Source organism: Leopardus geoffroyi, chromosome B4, assembly GCF_018350155.1.
Source record: "Leopardus geoffroyi isolate Oge1 chromosome B4, O.geoffroyi_Oge1_pat1.0, whole genome shotgun sequence".
In the NCBI taxonomy this organism is placed as follows: domain Eukaryota; kingdom Metazoa; phylum Chordata; class Mammalia; order Carnivora; family Felidae; genus Leopardus; species Leopardus geoffroyi.
In genome coordinates, this window is record NC_059341.1 from 41,292,050 (window position 1) to 41,312,721 (window position 20,672).

The 20,672-nt window shown below is 46.2% G+C and overlaps 2 protein-coding genes across 25 annotated transcripts in view; both read right to left on the minus strand.

The window, feature by feature from the left end:
* Positions 1-343: 343 nt before the first annotated feature.
* On the minus strand, positions 344-10,600 carry NOP2 (NOP2 nucleolar protein). Of its 2 annotated transcripts, none has more exons than XM_045463232.1 (16): positions 10,467-10,600; positions 10,080-10,186; positions 8,357-8,402; positions 8,096-8,184; positions 7,678-7,919; positions 6,010-6,065; positions 5,734-5,894; positions 5,435-5,634; positions 5,190-5,279; positions 4,256-4,343; positions 4,039-4,179; positions 3,321-3,460; positions 3,085-3,174; positions 2,784-2,906; positions 2,435-2,663; positions 344-1,126 (listed from the first exon to the last, which is right to left on the minus strand). In XM_045463232.1, exons 2-16 carry the CDS (start codon positions 10,180-10,182, stop codon positions 468-470), a joined length of 2,457 nt encoding a protein of 818 aa, XP_045319188.1. In that variant the 5' UTR covers positions 10,183-10,186; positions 10,467-10,600; the 3' UTR covers positions 344-467. The 2 variants fall into 2 exon arrangements, with proteins under 2 accessions (XP_045319188.1, XP_045319189.1); XM_045463233.1 differs by having other exon boundaries at positions 10,450-10,574.
* A 961-nt stretch (positions 10,601-11,561) lies between these two features.
* Positions 11,562-20,672, minus strand: part of CHD4 (chromodomain helicase DNA binding protein 4) — a 31,164-nt gene continuing 22,053 nt past the window's right edge. For 17 of the 23 annotated variants that reach the window (XM_045463217.1, XM_045463214.1, XM_045463206.1 and 14 more), the window contains 8 exons: positions 20,440-20,569; positions 18,579-18,650; positions 18,133-18,270; positions 17,795-17,903; positions 17,556-17,688; positions 13,172-13,370; positions 12,277-12,440; positions 11,562-12,113 (listed from right to left, as the gene is read on the minus strand). In XM_045463217.1, the coding sequence (XP_045319173.1) occupies positions 12,096-12,113; positions 12,277-12,440; positions 13,172-13,370; positions 17,556-17,688; positions 17,795-17,903; positions 18,133-18,270; positions 18,579-18,650; positions 20,440-20,569 (963 nt within the window). In that variant the 3' untranslated portion in view covers positions 11,562-12,095. The remainder of the gene's footprint in view (positions 12,114-12,276; positions 12,441-13,171; positions 13,371-17,555; positions 17,689-17,794; positions 17,904-18,132; positions 18,271-18,578; positions 18,651-20,439; positions 20,570-20,672) is intronic. The other 6 variants (XM_045463216.1, XM_045463211.1, XM_045463220.1 and 3 more) reach the window with 1 other exon arrangement.

Genomic DNA, 20,672 nt, shown 5'->3' on the forward strand with positions numbered 1-20,672 from the left:
TGGACCTTTCCGGGTCTGAGGCTGAGCGGACCCCAGTCCACGCCTGCAATCCAGCCAGGGTGGCAGAAAAACATAAAATCCAGGCCCTTCAGTACTCCTTGGGTTCTGGTGGCAGGATGCCCATCCTCCCTACATCCCTATTGCCCTCCTCTTGCCGGAGTCCAACTACCCTAAGCTCTGATTCCATGACTCTTCCTCCCTGAGACCACAGAAACCCAGGAGCCTGAAACTGATTTCTCAGTATACCAGTTTCCTCTCTTCAGAGGGTCCCTGTCCCACCTTCCCAGCCCTACCCTTAAGCAGCAAAGCCAGGACCCAGTCCCCTCAAAAAACACACAGTGGCCAGAGAGTATAAAATGTGTATTAGATTTCATATGCACAGTGGGGACACCAACCTCACAGAGGCCATAGTTCCAAACCAGTGATTAACAGTAATGAACCACCCCTGCCTACTTTCAACCATTCGTCTAAGACGACAGATGGCTGCTGCCTCTGGACTGAGATTTTCTCCTCTTTGCTGGTGGGGGCCGGCTGGAACTGAGAAGGGACACAGTGGAAGTCTCAGGCCCCTTGGGGGTGCCATTCTGCTTCCGGAAGGCAGCTTTCTTGAAAGGCTCTTCTGGCAATTGCTGCTTTACCTTCTCAGCCCTTTTGCTGTTTCCAAGGGGCTGATCACAGTCCTCAGGCTTGAGAGTGGCCTGGGTCTTGGAGAGGGATAGCACTGGCACTTCCGCGTCCGTGCCCCTGGAAGCATTCTGCTTCTGGAAGGCAACTTTCTTGGAGGCCTGTGGCATAGCTGACTGTTGCTTTAGTTTCCTAGGCACCTTTGGTCCCCTGATCACTTCAGCTTTTTGAGCTGGCTGGCTGCTATCTTGGAGCTTAGAAGAAGCTTGGGACTTTGTGTCACAAGATACAGTAGGCGAACTTGAGTCTGTCCCTTTGGAGATGCCATTCTGCTTCTGGAAGGAGGCCTTCTTGGGATGTTGCCGTTTCTGCAACTGCTGCTTTGCTTTCACAGCCACTCTGGCTTTCTTGGCAGGATGGCTGCTGCCCTTAGGCTTGGGGGTCATCTGATCTTTCACCTCAGGCAAGTCTAGGTTTGTAGGGGTGGAAGCTGCAGAATTTCCTGGTTTAAAATTAAGCATATGGTTTGAGAAAATGGGCCTCATCACTGGATCCTCATCATTAGTGGAGCAGGTAAATGGTATTAAGATAAGAAAACTGTCTGGGTACTGTTGGCCAAGTGTTCCACACAGCTGGGATAGTGCCTAAGAGCACACTACCTAAATTCGTATTACTTAACATCACCTGGCCTTTACTCAAGTCATATTTGAACCTCGTATTAAGGAAAAAAGGATCAAAAAATAAATTACGAGAAAGGGATCATTCCCCACCCATAGGCAAAAAGGTTTCAAACGAAGCTCTGTCCCCTTGAGGGCAGGAGGTAACAAGGCACTCTGAGGAGGGAAATCCTGAATACACCTGAAGCACTGGGCTTTTTAAATCAAAGAACACTTTTTTTTTCATGTGGATTTTGATGAGATACAAGAAAATAAGTCACACATAGCAACCAGAAACAAGCCAGTAAGACATAAGTGAGAAATGACATTAAATAGGTACTTTTCAAGTTACAGTGAAAAAAAAAGTTACAGCAAATTTCTCTAGTTCTAGTTCTTAAGGTTTCTGTTAACATTCAGATGTGACTTTTGTGAGGGACATTATTTATAAAGAAAAAAAAAAAATCAGGGCACCTGGCTGGCTCAGTCAGTAGAGCACATGATTCTTGATCTCAGGGTAATGAGTTCAAGCCCCATGCTGGGCTTGAACTCAAGAAGTTACTTAAATAAGTAAATAAAAAAATCAACTCAATAAGTCACAGTTTGTAGTCCAAGAAACCTGCCTCTCCCTCTTCTAACTAAACCTGGGTTATATCCCAGCATGCAGCACCATCAAGCCTGTTCCAGAAACCCCACCCTTCTCTCTGAGATCCACGCCAGACTCAAGATGACTGAGAAAAAGAGCTGCAATTAACGTGATGGACTCAGAGAACTGCTGATAGTTCTGAGGAGACTTGTGCCAACCCGGTGCTGACAGTGCTGGACCAGCAGAGGTCTATTACCAGGAAGGCACCCCTTGGCCAAGAAGGAAAAGAAACCACAACTGCACTGGGAGTGCATCTAGTGCCGAAAGACTGCAGCGACTTGGCAGAATCAAGGGAAAAGTCCCCATCTGTACGTGTGCTTTAACATACACTCAAATGGGGTCCAGGCTCTGGAACAATTCTAATTGAAATGAAAGAGGCTTCTCATCCAAGCACGCAAAGGCTGGTGTAAGGGAGGCAGAAGTACCTCCCTTCCCTGCGTCACACGCCTCTTTCAAGGCAGAGAGAGCAAAGGTGGTGGGTGATGAAGGGGAGAAAGAGCAGACTGCTTACCTGTTTGGGATTGAGGGATAGAATTAGAGAATTTCTTGAACTTGGCAATAAAGAAACCATCCATATTGTGGGTGTGAGGATAGAAGCGGCGGGTAGAACGCAGAGTGGGGTGGAAGCGCCTTTCTCGAAAGCGAGTAAAACCTTCCTGGCCAAAGTCTAGACCTGTGGGCACCAACCGCACATTCCTCTTTTTCAGGGCATAGTCTACCACCCACTCATTCTCTTCCACCTGGATATGTGGGGGAGACAAAAATGGACGGAAAAGCAGAGCTGGAGTTGAAGAGAGCTCTAAGGGGCAAAGAGACCCCTAGCCCTGTCCCCTCTTGCTCTGCCACAACAAAGGCCTCACCATGATGGAACAAGTGCAGTAGACAAGGTAGCCACCTGTCTTGGAGGTGGCATTGACAGAGTCAATAGCACTCAGGAGCAACTCCTTCTGAAGGTGAGCACAACGGAGGATGTCCTTCTCATCCTGTCCCAAGGAGAGACCGATACGAGGGTGTCAAAACTTCAAAAGGCAGCCTCAGAAGAGGCGAGCTACTAACTGCTCAAGGTGCCCCTCTACCTCCCATTCCACCTCTGCAAGGCCCAGCCAAGCCCTCTCAGCTGGCCCCCACTCCCACCCTTAGCCCCACCCCCCAACTCCTCACCTTGTTAGTCTTCACAGCTGGGTCTTTGGAGATGACCCCGGTGCCACTGCAGGGTGCATCCAAAAGTACTCGGTCAAAGCCCCCCACCACCTGGGGAGAAGGGGTAGGTTAGTTAGATGTTTTGGCAACCTGTACCGCACCATTATTTCCTAGGAGCAAGTCTAAATACCGTGAGGTCAGGAAGGGGACAGGTGAACTGGAAGACCTCAAGAGAGACACACATAGGGGAACCCCACCTTGGGGAACTGACGCCCATCGTAGTGGCTGATGATGGTGTTAGTGACTCCCAACCGGTGCAGATTACCCACGACGCTCTTGAGCCGCTCAGCATTGGCATCATTGGCAAGAATCACACCTGTGTTCTTCATCAGCTGGGCTGAGGGGAGAGAGGGCACAGTGCTCACCAGCCAGCTCCTCTGCCTCCACACCCGCTGGCCACCCTCCTGCCCAAGAACCCGTAAGTGAAGTCTCACTGCTTCAAGGCAACTTCACTCCCAATAAGCCTCCTCCCCATAGTCTACTGTACGGGTCTACCCAATCTGCACTCTGAGATGAACAAGACTGCTGGTGTGGTTTTTTTCACTGTTACCGAACATCTTTTTGGTGCTAACAGCTAAATGAAATGGTTATGACTACTTATGTGCTGAACACTTGACCAAGGACTTCTAACAGTGTATCTTAATCCTAACAACCCAAGCATAATATAACCCCCAAGCCAAGGACACTTACCACCCCATTTTACAGATAACGAGAGAAGACCAGGGGCTTGCCTGAGGTCATATGGGTAGTTAGTGGCACACATGGGGCTGAACCAGGCTGGCTCCAGAGCCTACACTCCTCACTACTCTGCTAGTTGCTTGTGTATGGTTTTCTTGCATACTAGTAAGTTAGCAACCCCATCTACTCCAAAAGCAGAAAGCCAAACGGCTCCTACCCCACCTTCCCTTCTCATACCTATGTAGCTAGTCTTTCCTCCAGGAGCACAACACATGTCCAGGATCCGCTCGTGTTCCTGGGGTGCCAAGGCCATGACTGGCAACATACTTGAGGCTCCTTGAAGCATATAGTGCCCAGCCAGGTACTCGGGGGTAGCACCTGTGGAAGGACACCCATCTGTGACATGCTGGGACGAGGGCAGGGACAGAAGGGCTTCCAGGCAGGGAACACTTACCAATGGGCACCGAAGAATCATATACCACCAGTCCAGTCTTTGACCACTTGCCCAGGGGATCCAGGTTAACGCCACGGTTAATCAGCGCCTGAAGATAAAATGAAGATTTTAAGACCCTGTAGGTTCCTACACCCAGAAAACAGGTGGAAATATGAAAACGTGGTTCTACTGAGGCCTGTGGCACCACCACTTCCAGAGCTTGTAGTCACGATACAATCACCACAGACTCATTGGCTGTGGCCTCTCCCATACCATCCTATGATGTCCTTTCCCTTAGCCTGAGGCTCCAACTCAAGGTCTGAATTCCAGCCCAATGGAGCAGACTGCCAGCTCCTGTCCTTTTGTTTCCTGGAACTGAACTCTGATTTTCCAAAAGCCTCAGGCACCCCTGCCATCCAAAAATGTAACATCACAACACACTAAAGATAATGATCAGGTAGGTTACCTTCGCACCAGGAGAAAGACTACATACAACGCCACACCACTAACCGTAGAACAGTGGTCTTTACCATGGGGTCCCTGAACCCTTGGAAACGAGGAGTTTAAAATACTGTTTGTTCATGTGTGTCATGTCTTTTTCTGGGGGCAGGAACCACAGTTTTACCAACTCTTCAATGATCTAAAAGGCAGACAACTCCCATTTTGTTCTGAGGCAGCACTTTTTCCCTGATGCCAGCGTCCTAACCCTGTCACAAGGAACAGAGGCTGAAGGGATGAGTCTCCCACTCCACAGAGGTCCTGGGCCCTGAGTCAGTCAGGTAAATCCAGCATGACACTAAGCCTGCCTGGGTTTGCCTCCTGGGATCATGCCTGTACAAGAAATGCTTAGGTACTAAGACCCCAGCCCCCCAACCCCCTTCAGAGTGAGAAAGAGGAGTCTCTGGGGTTAGAAGTCAACACTTCCCTGAGATAAATCTCAAAATCCAGCCCTCACCTGAGCAAGGTCTCGGCGCCGGGTTTTCAAGGTATTGGTCCTGAGTGTGATGGGCCGAGGTACCTCATTAGCTTCTAAGAACTCCACCAACTGAGGAAGCAAAATGGCAGGGAGCAAGTCAGGCTGGCCAAGGAGCTCAGCCAGAAGAGAAAAGAGCAAGGAGACGGACTGCCTTCCTCATTCAGGGTAAAACAGAGAAGATAAGAAAAGAAAAGCAGAAGGGGCTTTAGATTATAATTCATTACCTCAGACAGAGGGAAGAGGTCCATGAGCTTGCCAAGCAGGAAGTCTCCATAGGAGTAGTAAGTGGCCAGATCCTTCTGAAGCCGGTGCAGATATTCAGAACGAGATCTACCTTCCTCCCGCTGCGTCCCAAAATCACGCAGCACTGCCACTATATCTTGGATGCGCTTGTGAATTCGTTGCAAGTCTGGAGCCTGGGCATGTGGACGTGTTAAGGAACTGTTTGGTGATGTCCCAGGGCCTGGAAATCCCCTCTCTCAAGCACCTTCTCCCTACCCCTCACCCCGCATTGGAAGGATATCCTGCTCCATCTCCCCAGCAGAGGGCAGCACAAAGGGCTCCTCCTCATCCACATTGATCTGCAGGCCCCCATCTGTCTCATCATTCTTTTGAGGGCCTGACTCAGGGGATTCTTCCTCGGCTTCCTCCTCCTCCTCAGTCTCCTCCTCACTCCATTGGCTCCTACAAACAGGTCCAGAAACAGTGATTCACAGATGAAAACAGACACCTCCTCCTTCCTCAATTCCTTCATCCCAGCTGTTGCCTGGGCTCCATCCTAAGAGTTTCCAAAACTCACCCAGCAACAGCTTCCTGGGCCTTTTGCTTCCGGGCAGCCCTCTCAATGGGCAGCAGCTGAAAAAAGAGGCAGGGGCTAGTAATGCAAAGCCTGCTCTGTCACCCTCCCAAGTAGTATCCCATCTCTGTACTTTGTTTCCTAAGTGCAAATGTAACACTCTCAGAAGGAAGGAGGAAAGCTAAAGTGAATAGAAGTGAATATGTCAACCATTGTTGAAACTAAGTAACAGATCATAGAGTTTCATCACACTATTCTACTTTTGTGTGTAACTCACTTCCCATTAAAAGTTCTGAATGTTAATACACCCCCATATGTATACAGAAGAGACAAAAATTGTCCTTGGATATCCATTTTGCCACATTTCTTCCAGACATACTATTTTTCGTAGTTGAAATTGTGATGCATTTTCACATGTGTTTCCTGCCTTTTTTCATTCATTCACAGATCACCAGTATTTTCATAGACATAACGGCCAAATGTTAATTTAGTATATAAATGAACCATAATTTACTGAAGCATATTGGTTATTTTGGCAGTTTTCAGAGTTTTGGGTATTAAGGTCCACAAGGTGTCTGCAAATCTCCTAACAGTAACTCTGTAGAGAAAAGGCAGACTGTGAGAAACAGTGCAAATGGGAACTTTCTTTTCATCCTATACAACCCTGTATCACCTGAGTTTTCCTAACATATACTAATTGTGTAATACATAGATAATTTTTTTTTAGATTTTTTTAATTTTTTTTTTTTTAACATTTATTTATTTTTGAGAAAAGAGCACGAGAGGGGGAGGAGAAAGAGGGAGACACAGAATCTGAAACAGACTCCAGGCTCTGAGCTGTCAGCACAGAGCCCGATGTGGGGCTCAAACTCACGGACCATGAGATCATGACCTGAGCCGAAGTCGGACGCCCAACTGACTGAGCCACCCAGGCACCCCAGATTTTTTTTTTTTTAAAGTAATCTCTACACCCAACATGGGGCTCAAACTAACAACCCTGAAATCAACAGTTGCATGTTCTACCAACTGAGCCAGCCAGGAACCCCTACATAAATGTGAATAAATCTTTGTCCACATTCTGGATCATCTTCTTAAACGGAATTACTAGGTCAAAAGGAAGAAACTCCTAAGGTTCTCAGATACCAAATGCTTTATAAAAAATGTGTATGCATTTCTATTCCCCTCACGTTGGGCATTCAAAGATTCCCCTGACCATATCCTCACCACCACTGAACAGTCTCCTATTTCAAAATGCTCTATCCTACAGCTTTTCTATACTTGTATATGCACTGAGCAAAAACACAGATGACAGGAAAACAGTGGCAGAATGCTAAAACCCCTTTTCTCTACTCCACTTATCCTCATCACTGATGGATATTCTCAAGGATCTGGAAAAACTAGGGACGCCTGGGTGGCTCAGTCAGTTAAGCGTCTGACTTCAGCTCAGGTCATGATCTAGCGGTTCATGAGTTCGAGCCCCATGTTAGGCTCTGTGCTGACAGCTCAGAGCCTGGAGCCTGCTCCAGATTCTATGTCTCCCTCTCTCTGCCCCTCCCCTACTCTCACTTTGTCTCACTCTGTCTCTCAAAAATAAACAAATGTAAAAAAAAAAAAGGATCTGTAAAAACTAAAAGGCAAGGATCCCTGAACATCCACAGAGAGAAACCTCACCTCTTCACCTTCCTCGTCCTCTGAGTTGGAGTCAGCGCCATAGTCATCTATCATATCAGCGTCACTGTCCTCAGAGCCCCAGAGGCCCCCCTGGTTCACCACATCATCCTCTTCGGAGTCGTCTTCCTCCTCTTCCTCCTCACTGCTGTGGGTTGGTGCTGGACGCTTCTTGCCTTGAGAAGCACGGAGTAAGGACTGGGCTCCCTTCTTACCAGGTGTCTGGACAGCTCCTCCAGAGACTCCTAAGGGTTTGAATAATCCTAGACTGATGGCAGGCACACACTGATGAACCCTGTACTTTCTACCCCTAAAAATGTCCTCTGGCTGTTCCTTTCACTCCAGAAATGCTCAACAAGTCCTTCCCTACCCAGGACGTAGAGGACTTCTCATGTAGCACACAGCTCCTATGTTCACTGACCTTTTGGTAACTTTCCAGGGAATGGTTTGGCCCCAGGAAACTTAGGCATCTCAAGGGCTTCAGCAGAACCCAACCTTCTCTTGGCTGCCCTGAAACGATATGTGGAGGAAACAGAACACACCTTTAGACTCTGCCATAGAAATGCATAGAAATCCAACAGTCCCCAAACAACCCTTTCCATCAGTATGATTACATGTAATCATGTGACTAAAGATGAACAGTACCAATTTCGTCTATGGAAGTATGGACACCCACACTCACCTTTTTCGAGCACGACTAGACAGCCTCTTAGAACTTTCATCACCCGCTGTATTTAAAAAAGAGAGAGAGGCAAAACAGTAGGTCACAGGGGAAATGAAAAAAGAACATTAGAAAATAAAAGTGAAGAAAAAATTAATTCACTAATTAAAGGGAGTAGGTTGTAACTTGCTTCATAGCCCTCCAGGAAGAGTTGGATGAGAGATGTAAAGATGATCTCCATCTGGTTGTGCATCACCCAAATCCAAACTGGGCCTCCCTCCAGGCTTCTGATTTCAATCAATAGCATTACTACCATCTTGAAAACAAAAGATTCAAAATTCATCTTTTCTCTCTGGCCTTGGACCTAGTGTACAGAGACATGGCTAAACGCACCAAAGGTCCGAGCTGGTAATGGGTTGGTAAATATGGGACCCGTTATGATTCCTCCTTCAGGAAAATGGTGAAAACAATCTGAAATAAGCCAGCATGGCACATACACTTGCTCCTTCTGTGGCAAAACCAAGATGCAAAGACTAAGCTGCGCAGATCTGGCACTGTGGTCCCTACACTACCACTTCTGCCATCGCCATTAAGTCTGCCAACAGAAGACCGAAGGAGTTGAAAGACCTGTAGAAGCTCCACCATTTCAAACACTGCTAAGTCTGTAAGAAATGGACGAAGTTATGTAACAAACAAAACTGTCTTCTCCTTTCCTTTCCTCTCAATTTACTCAGTAACCAACCACAGATTTTACCTTTGTAGGTGATTTTTTCGTATGTTCTCCAAGAAATAGAAAGTTTAAATCTCAGCCCTGTCATTTACACGACCAAGTTACTTAATCTCTCAGCTTTCATCTCCTTAACAATGCCTCTCTCACAGGGCGCTAAGAGAACGAGATGAATGAGGCAAGATAATGTATCCAAAAGCTTCAGTATAGTGCCTAGCACTTTCTAATACCTCAATAATCTGCACTGTTTTCTCTAAATGCCCAACACAAAGTACCTGTCCATTCTTCTCTCCCACCCCAGCCTTCCATGCAGCAGACATGTGGGAATCAGATCTGTGCCTTGCCATAGCCATGCCCTCCACAACACAACTAGTTGATGGTGACCACTTTCTTCTCAACTTCCACTTACTAACACGTCAACCATCTTCTAAAACCCAGCTTACAATCCTTTTTTTTTTTTTTTAACATTTATTTATTTATTTTGAGTGAGCACAAGCAGGGCAGGTGCAGAGAAAGAGAGGCATAGAGAAGAGAGAGAGAATCCCAAGCAGGCTCTGCGCTGTACAGAGCCCTACAAGGGGCTCGATCCCTCAAACTGTGAGATCGTGACCTGAGATCAAGACCTGGGCTGAGATCAAGAGCCGGACTCTTAACTGAGTCATCCAGGTGTCCCCCAGCTTAAAATCTTTTTAAACTCTAACTGTGTAGGTCGTCTAAATTCCTTCAATGTTAACCTGGACCTCCCCTTGCATGGGTGCTTCAGTCCCTGCTACGACTTCTGTAAGTGCTAAGGACAGTGTTTGATTCATACTTACTTTCTAATAACTCACACAATATACTCTGGTTTCTCTAGAAACTGTCTAAATTCAGTAACTCGGCTCAAAGAAAAGTCTACTTGAACAGTGACTACAGAGACTAAAAACGGAAGAGGATATGATACAGATGAAACACTGGAGCAAAACCTAAAGAACTGGAGAAGGGAGGAGGTGAGGGGAGGAGGCCAGGCCTAACCCTTACCTGCAGGCAAGAATCTGGCTAGTTCGGTCTCAGCACCCTTCTGTTTCCGGGCCTTACGGCCTGGCCCGCGCTTCTCCTTGGCAGGGTCCAACTTGCGCCCCATAGTACTGGGGAAAAGAAAAATGGGAGAAGGTAGAGTCGCGCGTATTGGAAAGGGAAACGGAGACCGCATACTTAGAATATTAGACTGGGAAAGGGAATCGCCTCGAATCTCGACTCAGCACTCCCAACAGCCCCTAATGGCATGACAAAACCTCCATTTTATGCTGGACCCGGCCCTTGGGTCCCACACCATTTGTACTACGTCCCCCTCCCGACGCCCCAGTCTGAGTCAGTGCAGTCACCCTTCCCCAACTTCCTCCACACCCACCCGAAGCCTCGGCTCACTTGAAATAGGGTCCAGGCCCGAGAGGCCCCTGGATAAGCGGCTCGGCACTCCACGTGCACTCTGAGACCAGGGTCAGACACCACACGCTACGGAAATGTTTCACGCAGGCGCACAGAGCGCGCCCGCCTCGTAGCCCCGCCTCTTCCGGTCGGCCGCAGAACCCAGAACTTAAGCTCCCCCTGGGAACGCGCGCGAGGCTGGCGGCAGCACCGCCGGAGGAAATTCGCAGGTGGACCTCTTCCACTCAGTCCCCGGGAGCGGAGAAAGCAATGCGGACGGAACCCTTTTCAACCCCCCCTCCGCCCCACACACCCCACCCCCGTCCGCAAAGGGTTGGCCTCTTGCCTCATTGCAGGTTATCAGTGGGAAAAACTGGTACCTCCACGCCGCCGCTCCTCCAACCAGGGCGTGAGACTTCGGCCCTCCTCCGCCCTACCATCGTCTCAAGACCAAGGAATCGCATGCTTCTCACCTCCCAGCCCTTTGATTAGGAGACCCGCTTCTTCGGCCCCCAAAACCCCCGCTCAGCCCGTTAAGTAAGGTTCGTCTCTGCCTGGGTTCACATCTCTAGAGGCTAGAGGAAGACTTCTTGTGTCCTAATTTCACATTAGTTAACAAAAAATTACAGCCTTCCTCCAAATAAACACTAAGGCGGTGCTTAGCAGCTGTTAAAAACATTTCCAAGCACTTTACTATTTTTATCTTCACAACTCTATGAAGAAGATATCTTTATTTTATAGGAGAAATCTACAGCCCAGGTAAGTTAACTCCCTCAGGTCACAAAGCCATGAATCAGTAGTACAGGGTATGAACCCAAGTATGGTTTTGGAGCCTCACATTTTCCAGGTGGCAGTCATCCTTGATCCCCACCACATAAGGCACATGCACGCAGAACATGGCTCTTCTAAAGAATATCAGAACACAAGGTGACCCCCTTAGGTTTCAAATACACATTTCCCAGAGCTCCTGTCATACACACTCATCCACCTGCACCTACACCCACACTGAACCAGAGCACTAAAATACAAGGAAACTTTTATTTTCAATTTTCATCAAGAAATTTGCTGTGGTTTTTTATGCTTTTGGTTCTTTTCTTTTTTTTTTTTTTTTTTTTTCCACTTTATTTCATTCTAGCTGCTCAGTGGCTGGAGCCGCTGGGTTCCTGGTATTAAAAAGATGCCAACAGAGGTAGCTGTGTCTCGCCCAGGGGCCCGGCCCACTCTGAATACCCCCAAAAAAGGAGAAAAGAAAACACAAAATAAAACAACAAAATAAAACCAAAAGGAGGAAGAAATTCAGATCGTTTTCTTCAAGCCTGGCGGGAACCCACAAGAGTTTGTGTGTAACAGGCGTTACGGTGGGGAGAAGCCAGGGCCCAGAAGAAGGCCAGCCTGCCAGCTCCCTGCAGATGGCGCCGGCGCTACTGCTGCATGTCTCTCCAGCAGGAAGGGCACCACCGCCCCTCACTCCCTCCCCTTCCCCAGTGCACTGGGGGCTGTTCCTTTACAATGTGGAAGATGGGGCAGAAGGAAGGAGAGGGTCTCTCAGGCCCCAGGGGAGAAGCTGGGCAAGGGAAAGTGAGGAAGGTCACTGCTCAGCGGTGGAGGTGGTATCATCGATCCGGATCTTCACTGCTGCTGGGCTACCTACAGGAAAGAGAGCCAAGGGAGTCAGAATTCCAAACCATAGGAATCTACCTGATCCCAAGGGAACTCACCGGTGAGACCCTGCACCCCCCAACCAGGAGAGCAATATTACAAGTTCCAGACTGGCTCTGCTGGAACAGCTGGCCAGAAGAAAACACACTACCTGCTGTGGAGTAGGTTCGGGTGCTCGGTTTGCCAGGCGGCTGAGAATGTTACGCTCTGACATCTGTAGCCTCACAGCAACTGGGGGAATTCGGGCTATAGTAGCTGGGAGTCGAGTCACATCGGCTTTCATGTCACTCAGCAGTTCTTCTAGCTGTTTCAGAACTGCATGGGGTGGGGGTGTGGGGGGAAACAGATGGTGAGCTGTGGTAGTCAAGACTGAGATCCTTCTTAGCATGGTGAACCAGGCCCCTCTGTTACTTCTCAGTGATCCAAGTGACTGATGTGCTGGAGTATGGTCTGTCAGTCAGAGTCACCTGACTGGCCTCCACCATACCCAAGTTACTACTTCTTATATTCTACTTCCAACTGTCCATGATGCTATGCTTTTTTATGCCACTTAGCCCTCAATGCACTTTGCTCCATATTGTCTCGTCTGTATTCTCCCTCCATGAGAGAAGCTTATTCCTGTTGTTTCCTTTTTTCATCATCTTCCCTCTCCAGCTTTTGGAGCTATCTCCTCCTTCCTTTGTAACAACCTTTTTTTCCTCATTTCACCCTCCACCCCACCCCCCATGTTTGAACTTTAGTTAGAAACGAAATGTTGAAAGGGATCTAGAATCTAACTGGATCTTAAATCACCTGAAGTCACCTCTAAATTATCTCAGATGATACTCTATTATTCTGCTTTGCTTTCCACCTCCAAGAACTTGAATATATGGAGTTAAAAGAGGCAAAGAACCACTGTCCTTGATTGCCTGTAAGATATTAGCTTTTCAAGGAAGAAAGCAAAGATCCCAGCCAGAGGGACTCTGAAAGTTTTGGAAACAAGGAGTAACTATGTATTCAGGAGGAGGAAGGAGACCGAGTCAGCAGGAGGCAGGGGAGCCACTGGCTACCTTTGTGCAGGACTGCATTGGCTGGCTTGTTTCCTGCCATTGACTCCTTAGACAGGTGCTGATGACTCTCCGCCAAACACTCCACCTCAGCAAAGCGGGTGTTTAGGGCCATGGAAGGGTGAGAAGGGTCCTCAGACATGTTCAGGTAAGCTGCCCGGCGCAGCTGTTCCTCAATCACCAGGGCTTGTTCTAAGAGCTAGAGAAGGATAAAGAGGAGATGGGGGTTGGACTGATACTTACTCTGCTGATTTTTGACAGGCTTCTCAGAACCTATAAAGAACCTTACAGACGGCTCCCCCACACACAAGCAGCTCAACATCACATTGCTTTTGCTTTTCTTAATCCCCATTTGGAAGTCCATGTTTTTAAAACTCCTTGCCCTTTATTGATTTGCTTATACAAAAATGATAGTTTCAATTTAGAAAGTAGATCGTATAAAAAATTAAGATTGTAAGTAATTGCACCTCCTAAAGATACTGTTAACATGTTCTGGTTTTTCTTTGCATATATATTTTTTATGTACCAGAGATCACTCTCTCTCTGTAGATCTACATCATGGCTTCACTCAAAATTCCATAGTAAAAATCTTCCTTTATTATTAACTGCTCTTGACAAAAAATGCTTTTTTTAAAAAATTTTTTTAACATTTACTTATTTTTTGAGAGAGAAAGACAGAGCAGGAGCAGGGGAGGGGCAGAGAGGGAGACACAGAATCCGAAACAGGCTCCAGGCTCTGAGCCATCAGCACAGAGCCCGATGTGGGCCTTGAACTCACTAACCATGAGATCATGACCTGAGCTGAAGTCGGATGCTTAACCAACTGAGCCACCCAGGCGCCCCTGACAAAAGATGCTTTTTAGTGGTTGCATGATAGTCCCTTCTATGGATATACCTACCACATCATATCACTTAAGTTGTTTTACTTTTTAAAATTATTTTATTTTCTTTTGTCTCCATATCTCATTTCCATTCCCTTTCCTTCCCCAATAGGCAACGCTTATAATATACTTACTGAGTGGTTTTTGGTGTTTTTGAAGACTGAATATTGGTTCATGTGCATATTTCTAATTTAACAAAATGTTGTTCTGTACACATAAAAAGCTTTTTCTTCCTTTCCCCACTTCAGATCTTTTTAATTTGTTCAATTTATGTTGTTCTATCACATATATTTTGTTTCTTCTGTTGCTTAGAACGCTTCATGATGTCAACCCACATTTTACCTATGCACACTCCCAGTGTCCAGCTGAACATCTACGTTGCCTACAGGCCCCACCACCAAAAATTATGCTGCAATGAACACTTACACGTCACCTGATGGAGCTACGTAAAAGGTTCTTTGCAATATATTCCGAGGGACAGAATGCTGTTTCAGAAGTTATAAGACTTAATTTGCTCAAGTATCCATCCACTGGTTCTTAAAAACAATAAAGCCATTAGGGGTCAGGAAATAGGACAGTATGAGAATAATGGGCTGTTGTTTCTTCCACAGGACATGCTTCATCAAGCAGAATAATCTATCCCCAGACAGACCAAGCATCTACTTTCAATCTACAGATCCTGTCTCCTTCACCAACTGCCTCTTCCTGTCCCATACTATGAACTTTCTCCAGGGCCAGCCCTTGGCTTGCTATTCTTTTAACGCACTCCCTTAAGTGATTTCTCCTTTCCCAGTTCAGCCAGCACCTCTGTGCAAATGATGCTTTTTGAACCTTCATTTCAAGCACTGAGCGTTCTGATCCTACTCATGTGGTTGATCACTCTGATCCCACTTGTTTATGGTGATGGGGGTAGTGGGAGAACACTAGGACTTTTTCTAAAGTTTAACTCTACAAACTGCTCCCTCTTCATACTTCTCTGAACTGCCAATGATCATTTTTCTTGATGACTCAGGCTCAAAACTTTAGTTTGTATCTCAAATCCAATCAGTCAAGAGTCAGAAAACTATGGCCTATGGCCAAAATCTGGCACATTGGCTGTTTTTGTATGGCTCAAGAGCTAAGAATGGTTTTTTTACATTTTTAAAAAAATATCTTGTTTTTCTACGTAATCTCCACACCCATCGTAGGGCTCGAACTTGTAACCTCAAGGTCAAGAGCTGCACACTCTACCGACTGAGCCAGCCAGGTGCCCCAGTTTTTTACATTTTTAAATGACTAGAAAAAAATCAACAGTTTGTGACACTTTATAAAAATTATATGAAGGTCAAATTTTGGCATCAATAAATACAGTTTTATGGGAACACATTCATACTTACTCGTTTATCACCTGTGGCTACTTGCACACTACGAGAGTATTTGCAACATGTACGTCCCACAAAGCCTGAAATAGTTACTATCGAGCCCTATAATAGAAAAGGTTTGCTGACCCTACAATAAATCAGTAAATCCTATCAATTATTTGGTATTTTGTTTCGTTTATCTTATCCTTTTCATTTTCTACAACCAGCACCACAGCCCAGCCTTTACTACCTCATGACTGTACAGCAGTTCTATAATCTCATGAATGCTGTTTCCATTTCCCTTGGTCATATCAAAACTCTTCACAATCCTTCAATGCCTGCCCATTAACTAACTATAGGGTCAAGTCCAAACTCTCATCTGGTGCCAAAAAACGTACCTACTGACCTCTAACCCTTACCTATCTCTCCAACCTACCTCCCACCATCACCCAAACAAGTGTTCTCTACAGCCCGACTGGACTACTTGCTATTTGCAAACACCATAAGCTCTGCTGCCTCTAGATCTCTGCCCTACCTAATCCCGTTGGTTCAAACAGCCTTCTGTTTCTATCCAGTTATCTCTATTACATTAATCAAAACTTGGGGCACCTGGGTGGCGCAGTCGGTTAAGCATCCGACTTCAGCCAGGTCACGATCTCGCAGTCCGTGAGTTCGAGCCCCGCGTCGGGCTCTGGGCTGATGGCTCAGAGCCTAGAGCCTGTTTCCGATTCTGTGTCTCCCTCTCTCTCTGCCCCTCCCCCGTTCATGCTCTGTCTCTCTCTGTCCCAAAAATAAATAAACGTTGAAAAAAATATATATATATTAAAAAAAAAAAACTTAATTCCAATACCAGCTTCTCCACAAAGCCATTTGGGAGCTCTCTTCTGGCTCCCTAATTTTCCCTGGAGAACTTCCATATGAATCCCTCCCAATACACAGAGTGGCATTCATTTTATCACACATTTGCCTCTACCTTAAACCAAAAGTTCCTTGAGAATAGGCACCATGCCTTATCTTTGTATCCCTGTGCCACTCGTTGCTTGGCACATGTTTGAAGATTTATTAGTGTACATTTCTTACCCCCCAGTTACAGTCAGCTTAAAATCCCCATATCTTGTCTTCATGGTATCCCATTTTGATGGTCTGCACAAAGGTGCCCTCAATGTACGTTTGCTGAATTCTAGACTGAGACTCTCTTCAGCCCTGGGTTTACTAACTCTAGTGATTCTGAGAATGAAGCTCTACCTTTGCATCTCCTCTTTGTATCCACCCCACCCCTTATCCACACAGGTGCTCTCAGATGCAGATAAAAGTACCACTAGCCCACTGACAGCCCTCCCTCTTCAAAGATCCAATTCAGTCCCATCTCTGTATCTTTCCTGCACACTCCAACCTATAGTGTTCCCCCAACATATCCACTGCATGTCTGTGTCATTTATTGGTATGTATGTATTTAACTAGGCTCCATGCCCAACGTGGGGCTTGAACTCATGACCCTGAGATCAAGAGTTGCATGCCCTACTGGGTTAGCCAGGTGCCATTCTGTCTGTGTCATTTATTAGGCACAGTCATCTTCAGCCCTTGAAGAGCTGGTTAACTTTTGAGTCTCTAGGTCTTAATTTTTTTGTTTTTTTTTTTTTAACTTTTTATTTAAGTTATCTCTGTATTTGTGGGGCTTGAACTCACAACCCCAAAATCAAGAGTGGCATGCTTTTCCGACTGAGTCACCCAGGCGCCCCCATATTTCTAATATTTAAGATACTTGGGAACAAAGCCTTTCACAATATAAAAAGTTAAGTAACATACACAGGAAAACACAATAAACAGCATGGCTGCATGAATAGACTACCTCCTTTGTAGTCCCTTCTGCACTGTAAAGGCTGTCATTTCAGGGCGCCTGGGTGGTTCAGCTGGTTAAGCATTCAACTCTTGATTTCAGCTCAGGTCATGATCTCAGTTTGTGAGATCAAGCCCCACGTCTGGTCTCTGAGAGTGCAGAGCCTATTTGGGATTCTCTCTCCCTCTCTTTGCCCCTCCTCCTCTCCCCAAAATAAATAAATAATAAAATAAAATAAAATAAAATAAAATAAAATAAAATAAAATAAAATAAAATAAAAATAAAAACTGTCACTTCAACATTTCATTCCTCCCCATCCTGCTCACCTTGAACCTTCGGGCTAGAAACTTATTCTTGATCTCTAAGAAATTGCCACGATTCATTTCACCCTTGAAAGGTTCATTGAGGATGGCATAGCGTGGGTCATTCTGGATGTCCTGCCACCGGGCATAACCATGGCTATTGGAAAATTGCTCAGGAAAAACAAAACAAGGAAAGAACCTCAAACATGGGATCTTCAGAAACCTTCACCAAGAACCTCAGCCCAGACTCAGGCAAAGGATACTTTATGATGCCAGCCAGCAGCCAGTAGTCATGTCGCCGATGCCAGATCTCATAAGTCTTCTTGGTGACTGTGGCTGCCCGCTCCTCATTCTGCCAAAGGGAGTGCAACTCTGAAGAAAATTTGGGGAAGGTTGGGGAGAAAAAGAGACACAAATGTCTTTAAGAATTCAAAAAACTCTTTCTCTCTGCCCCCACAGATGCCATCTTAGTAGTATGCCATGCCTATGGCTTTCTAACACAGAATCAGCTTGACAGTCCCTCATCTAATGAAGTCTTTGTACAGGAACCCTAATTTCACTTTAGATGCTTCTAACCCCAGATGGTCCCTCATTGTCATACCAGTAAAACCACCATCTGCGATGTTGAACATAAATCGCTGTTTAATATTTTTTTTCTGCTTCTCGTCATTCAGGTCCTTGGGGGTCTCTCCATTCTGAAGCATCACCTCTTTTTTCTCTTCTTCTTCTTTCTTCTCTTCTACAGGATATGCAGAAGAAAAATATCAGCGCCATACAAAAGCATAGCACCTTGGCCTTTACCCACAGCATTATATGCTGCAAGTATCCAGCCACCTCCACCCTTTCTCCACACTGTTTCTCAAACCCAGAAAAAGATGCCACCGGCCCATGACAATCATATGTAGGGACAGATGGAGTCTTTTAGCTTGGGATAAAATAGCTATATGGGTGTGGATGGGAAGAGGCCAGGGGCTATCCCAGAGATAAAATCCTTGCATCTAGTTTTAGAGTCCTTTTTAATCATAACCAGCTTCTCCAAACACCCACCTTTGTCCTCTACCACAATGGGAGTCAGATCTACTGCTGACTTCTCCTCTACCTTCTCCACGTCAGCAACACCTGGGGAGAACAGATGGCATTGAGAGTGTATAAAGAAGAATGTTTTGGGGTGCTTGGCTGGCTCAGTCACAGGCATGCAACTCTTGATCTCGAGCTTGTGAATTCAAGCCCCATGTTGGATGTACAGATTACTCAAAAATAAAATCTTTTGGAGCACCTGAGTGACTCAGGGATTAAGCATCAAACTCTGGATTTTGGCCCAGGTCATTCATGATCTCACAATTTGTGGGACTGAGCCCTGAATCTGGCTCTGCACTGATAGCACAGAGCCTGCTTGGGATTCTCTCTGCCCTTCTCCCATTTGCGTGCACTCTCTCTCTCAAAATAAATAAACGTTAAAAAATAAATAAATAAAGGGGCACGTGGGTGGCTCAGTCGGTTGAGCATCCAACTTCAATTCAGGTCATGATAGAGCAGCTCGTGGGTTTGAGCCCCACTCAGGCTCTGTGCTGACAGCTCAGAGCCTGGAGCCTGCTTCGGATGTCTCCCTCTCTCTCTCTCTCTCTGCCCGTCACCCACTTGCACTCACTCTCAAAAAAAATAAAACATAAAGTTTTTTAAAATAAACATTAAACAAAATTTTTTTAACAAAACAAAAATAAATAAATAATAATTAATTAATTGACTTAAAAAAGAAGGGGGCTCCTGGCTAGCTCAGTCAGTTGAGCATCTGACTCTTGGTTTCAGCTCAGGTCATGATCTCACAAGATCTAGCCCCAAGTGGGGCTCTGCACCGACAGCACAGAGCCTGCTTGGGATTCTCTCTGCCCCTACCCTGCTCATGCTTGCTTTAAACTTACATATTAACTTAAAAAACAAAATAAATGGGGTGCCTGGGTGGCGCAGTCGGTTAAGCGTCTGACTTCAGCCAGGTCACGATCTCGCGGTCCGTGAGTTCGAGCCCCGCGTCGGGCTCTGGGCTGATGGCTCAGAGTCTGGAGCCTGTTTCCGATTCTGTGTCTCCCTCTCTCTCTGCCCCTCCCCCGTTCATGCTCTGTCTCTCTCTGTCCCAAAAATAAAAATAAAACATTGAAAAAAAAAAAATTAAAAAAAAAAAAAATAATAAAAAAAAATAAAAAAAATAAAAAAATAAAAAATGTTCTCTGTTCCTCACCATAGCCAAATGGAACAGTCTTTTTTTTTTTTCTTCTTAAGTTTATTTATCTACTTGGAGAAAGAGACAGGGGAGTGAGAGCACATGCAAATGGGGAAGGGGCAAAGAGAGAGAATCCCAAGCAGGCTCTGCACTGTCAGCAAGGAGCCTGACTTGGGGCTTGAACTCACAAACCCTGAGATCATGACCTGAGCTGAAGTCTGGCGCTTAACTAATCTAATCGAGCCACCCACATGCCCTGGAACAGTCTTAATCCTAAATCTCCATGATTAACATCATAAAAGACATCTTAAGGGGGAAAAAACCCTTAATTTAAATTCAAGGGTGCAGGATTCTTCAGGGTTTCACTTCTTCCTGACACCCCATAGCCCAGTTAAAAGTCCAAGAGCTTCACAGGGATCTGCACAATGTAGTACTTGAAAATGTGGATACCGGGGCGCCTGGGTGGCGCAGTCGGTTGAGCGTCCGACTTCAGCCAGGTCACGATCTCACGGTCCGTGAGTTCGAGCCCCGCGTCAGGCTCTGGGCTGATGGCTCGGAGCCTGGAGCCTGGAGCCTGTTTCCGATTCTGTGTCTCCCTCTCTCTCTGCCCCTCCCCCGTTCATGCTCTGTCTCTCTCTGTCCCAAAAATAAATAAACGTTGAAAAAAAAAAAAAAAAAAGAAAATGTGGATACCTTTGGGCTCTGTCTCCATCGGTTCCTCTGTTCTCTCCTTCACCTCTGCCTTTTCCACTTTCTCCTCTCCCTCGGGAGGTTCAACAAGGACTTTTTCATCCTCTGAGGCAGGGGCAGGGGGTTGTGTACACTTCAAAGGAAAAAGACGTAAGTTGAAGCAAACAGGCCAACGATCGAAAAGGATGAATGGGCTTATCCATTTACCTTTGGTATGGCATCCAGTCACCCCCATC

Coding starts and splice junctions, on each gene's coding strand:
- NOP2 (XM_045463232.1), bottom strand. CDS start 10,182: ATGGGGCGCAAGTTGGACCCTGCCAAGGAGAAGCGCGGGCCAGGCCGT. Junction 6,066..7,677: donor AGGACGAGGAAGGTGAAGAG/GTGAGGTTTCTC, acceptor CTCTTTTTTCAG/CTGCTGCCCATTGAGAGGGC. Junction 3,461..4,038: donor AGGAAAGACTAGCTACATAG/GTATGAGAAGGG, acceptor CTCTCCCCTCAG/CCCAGCTGATGAAGAACACA.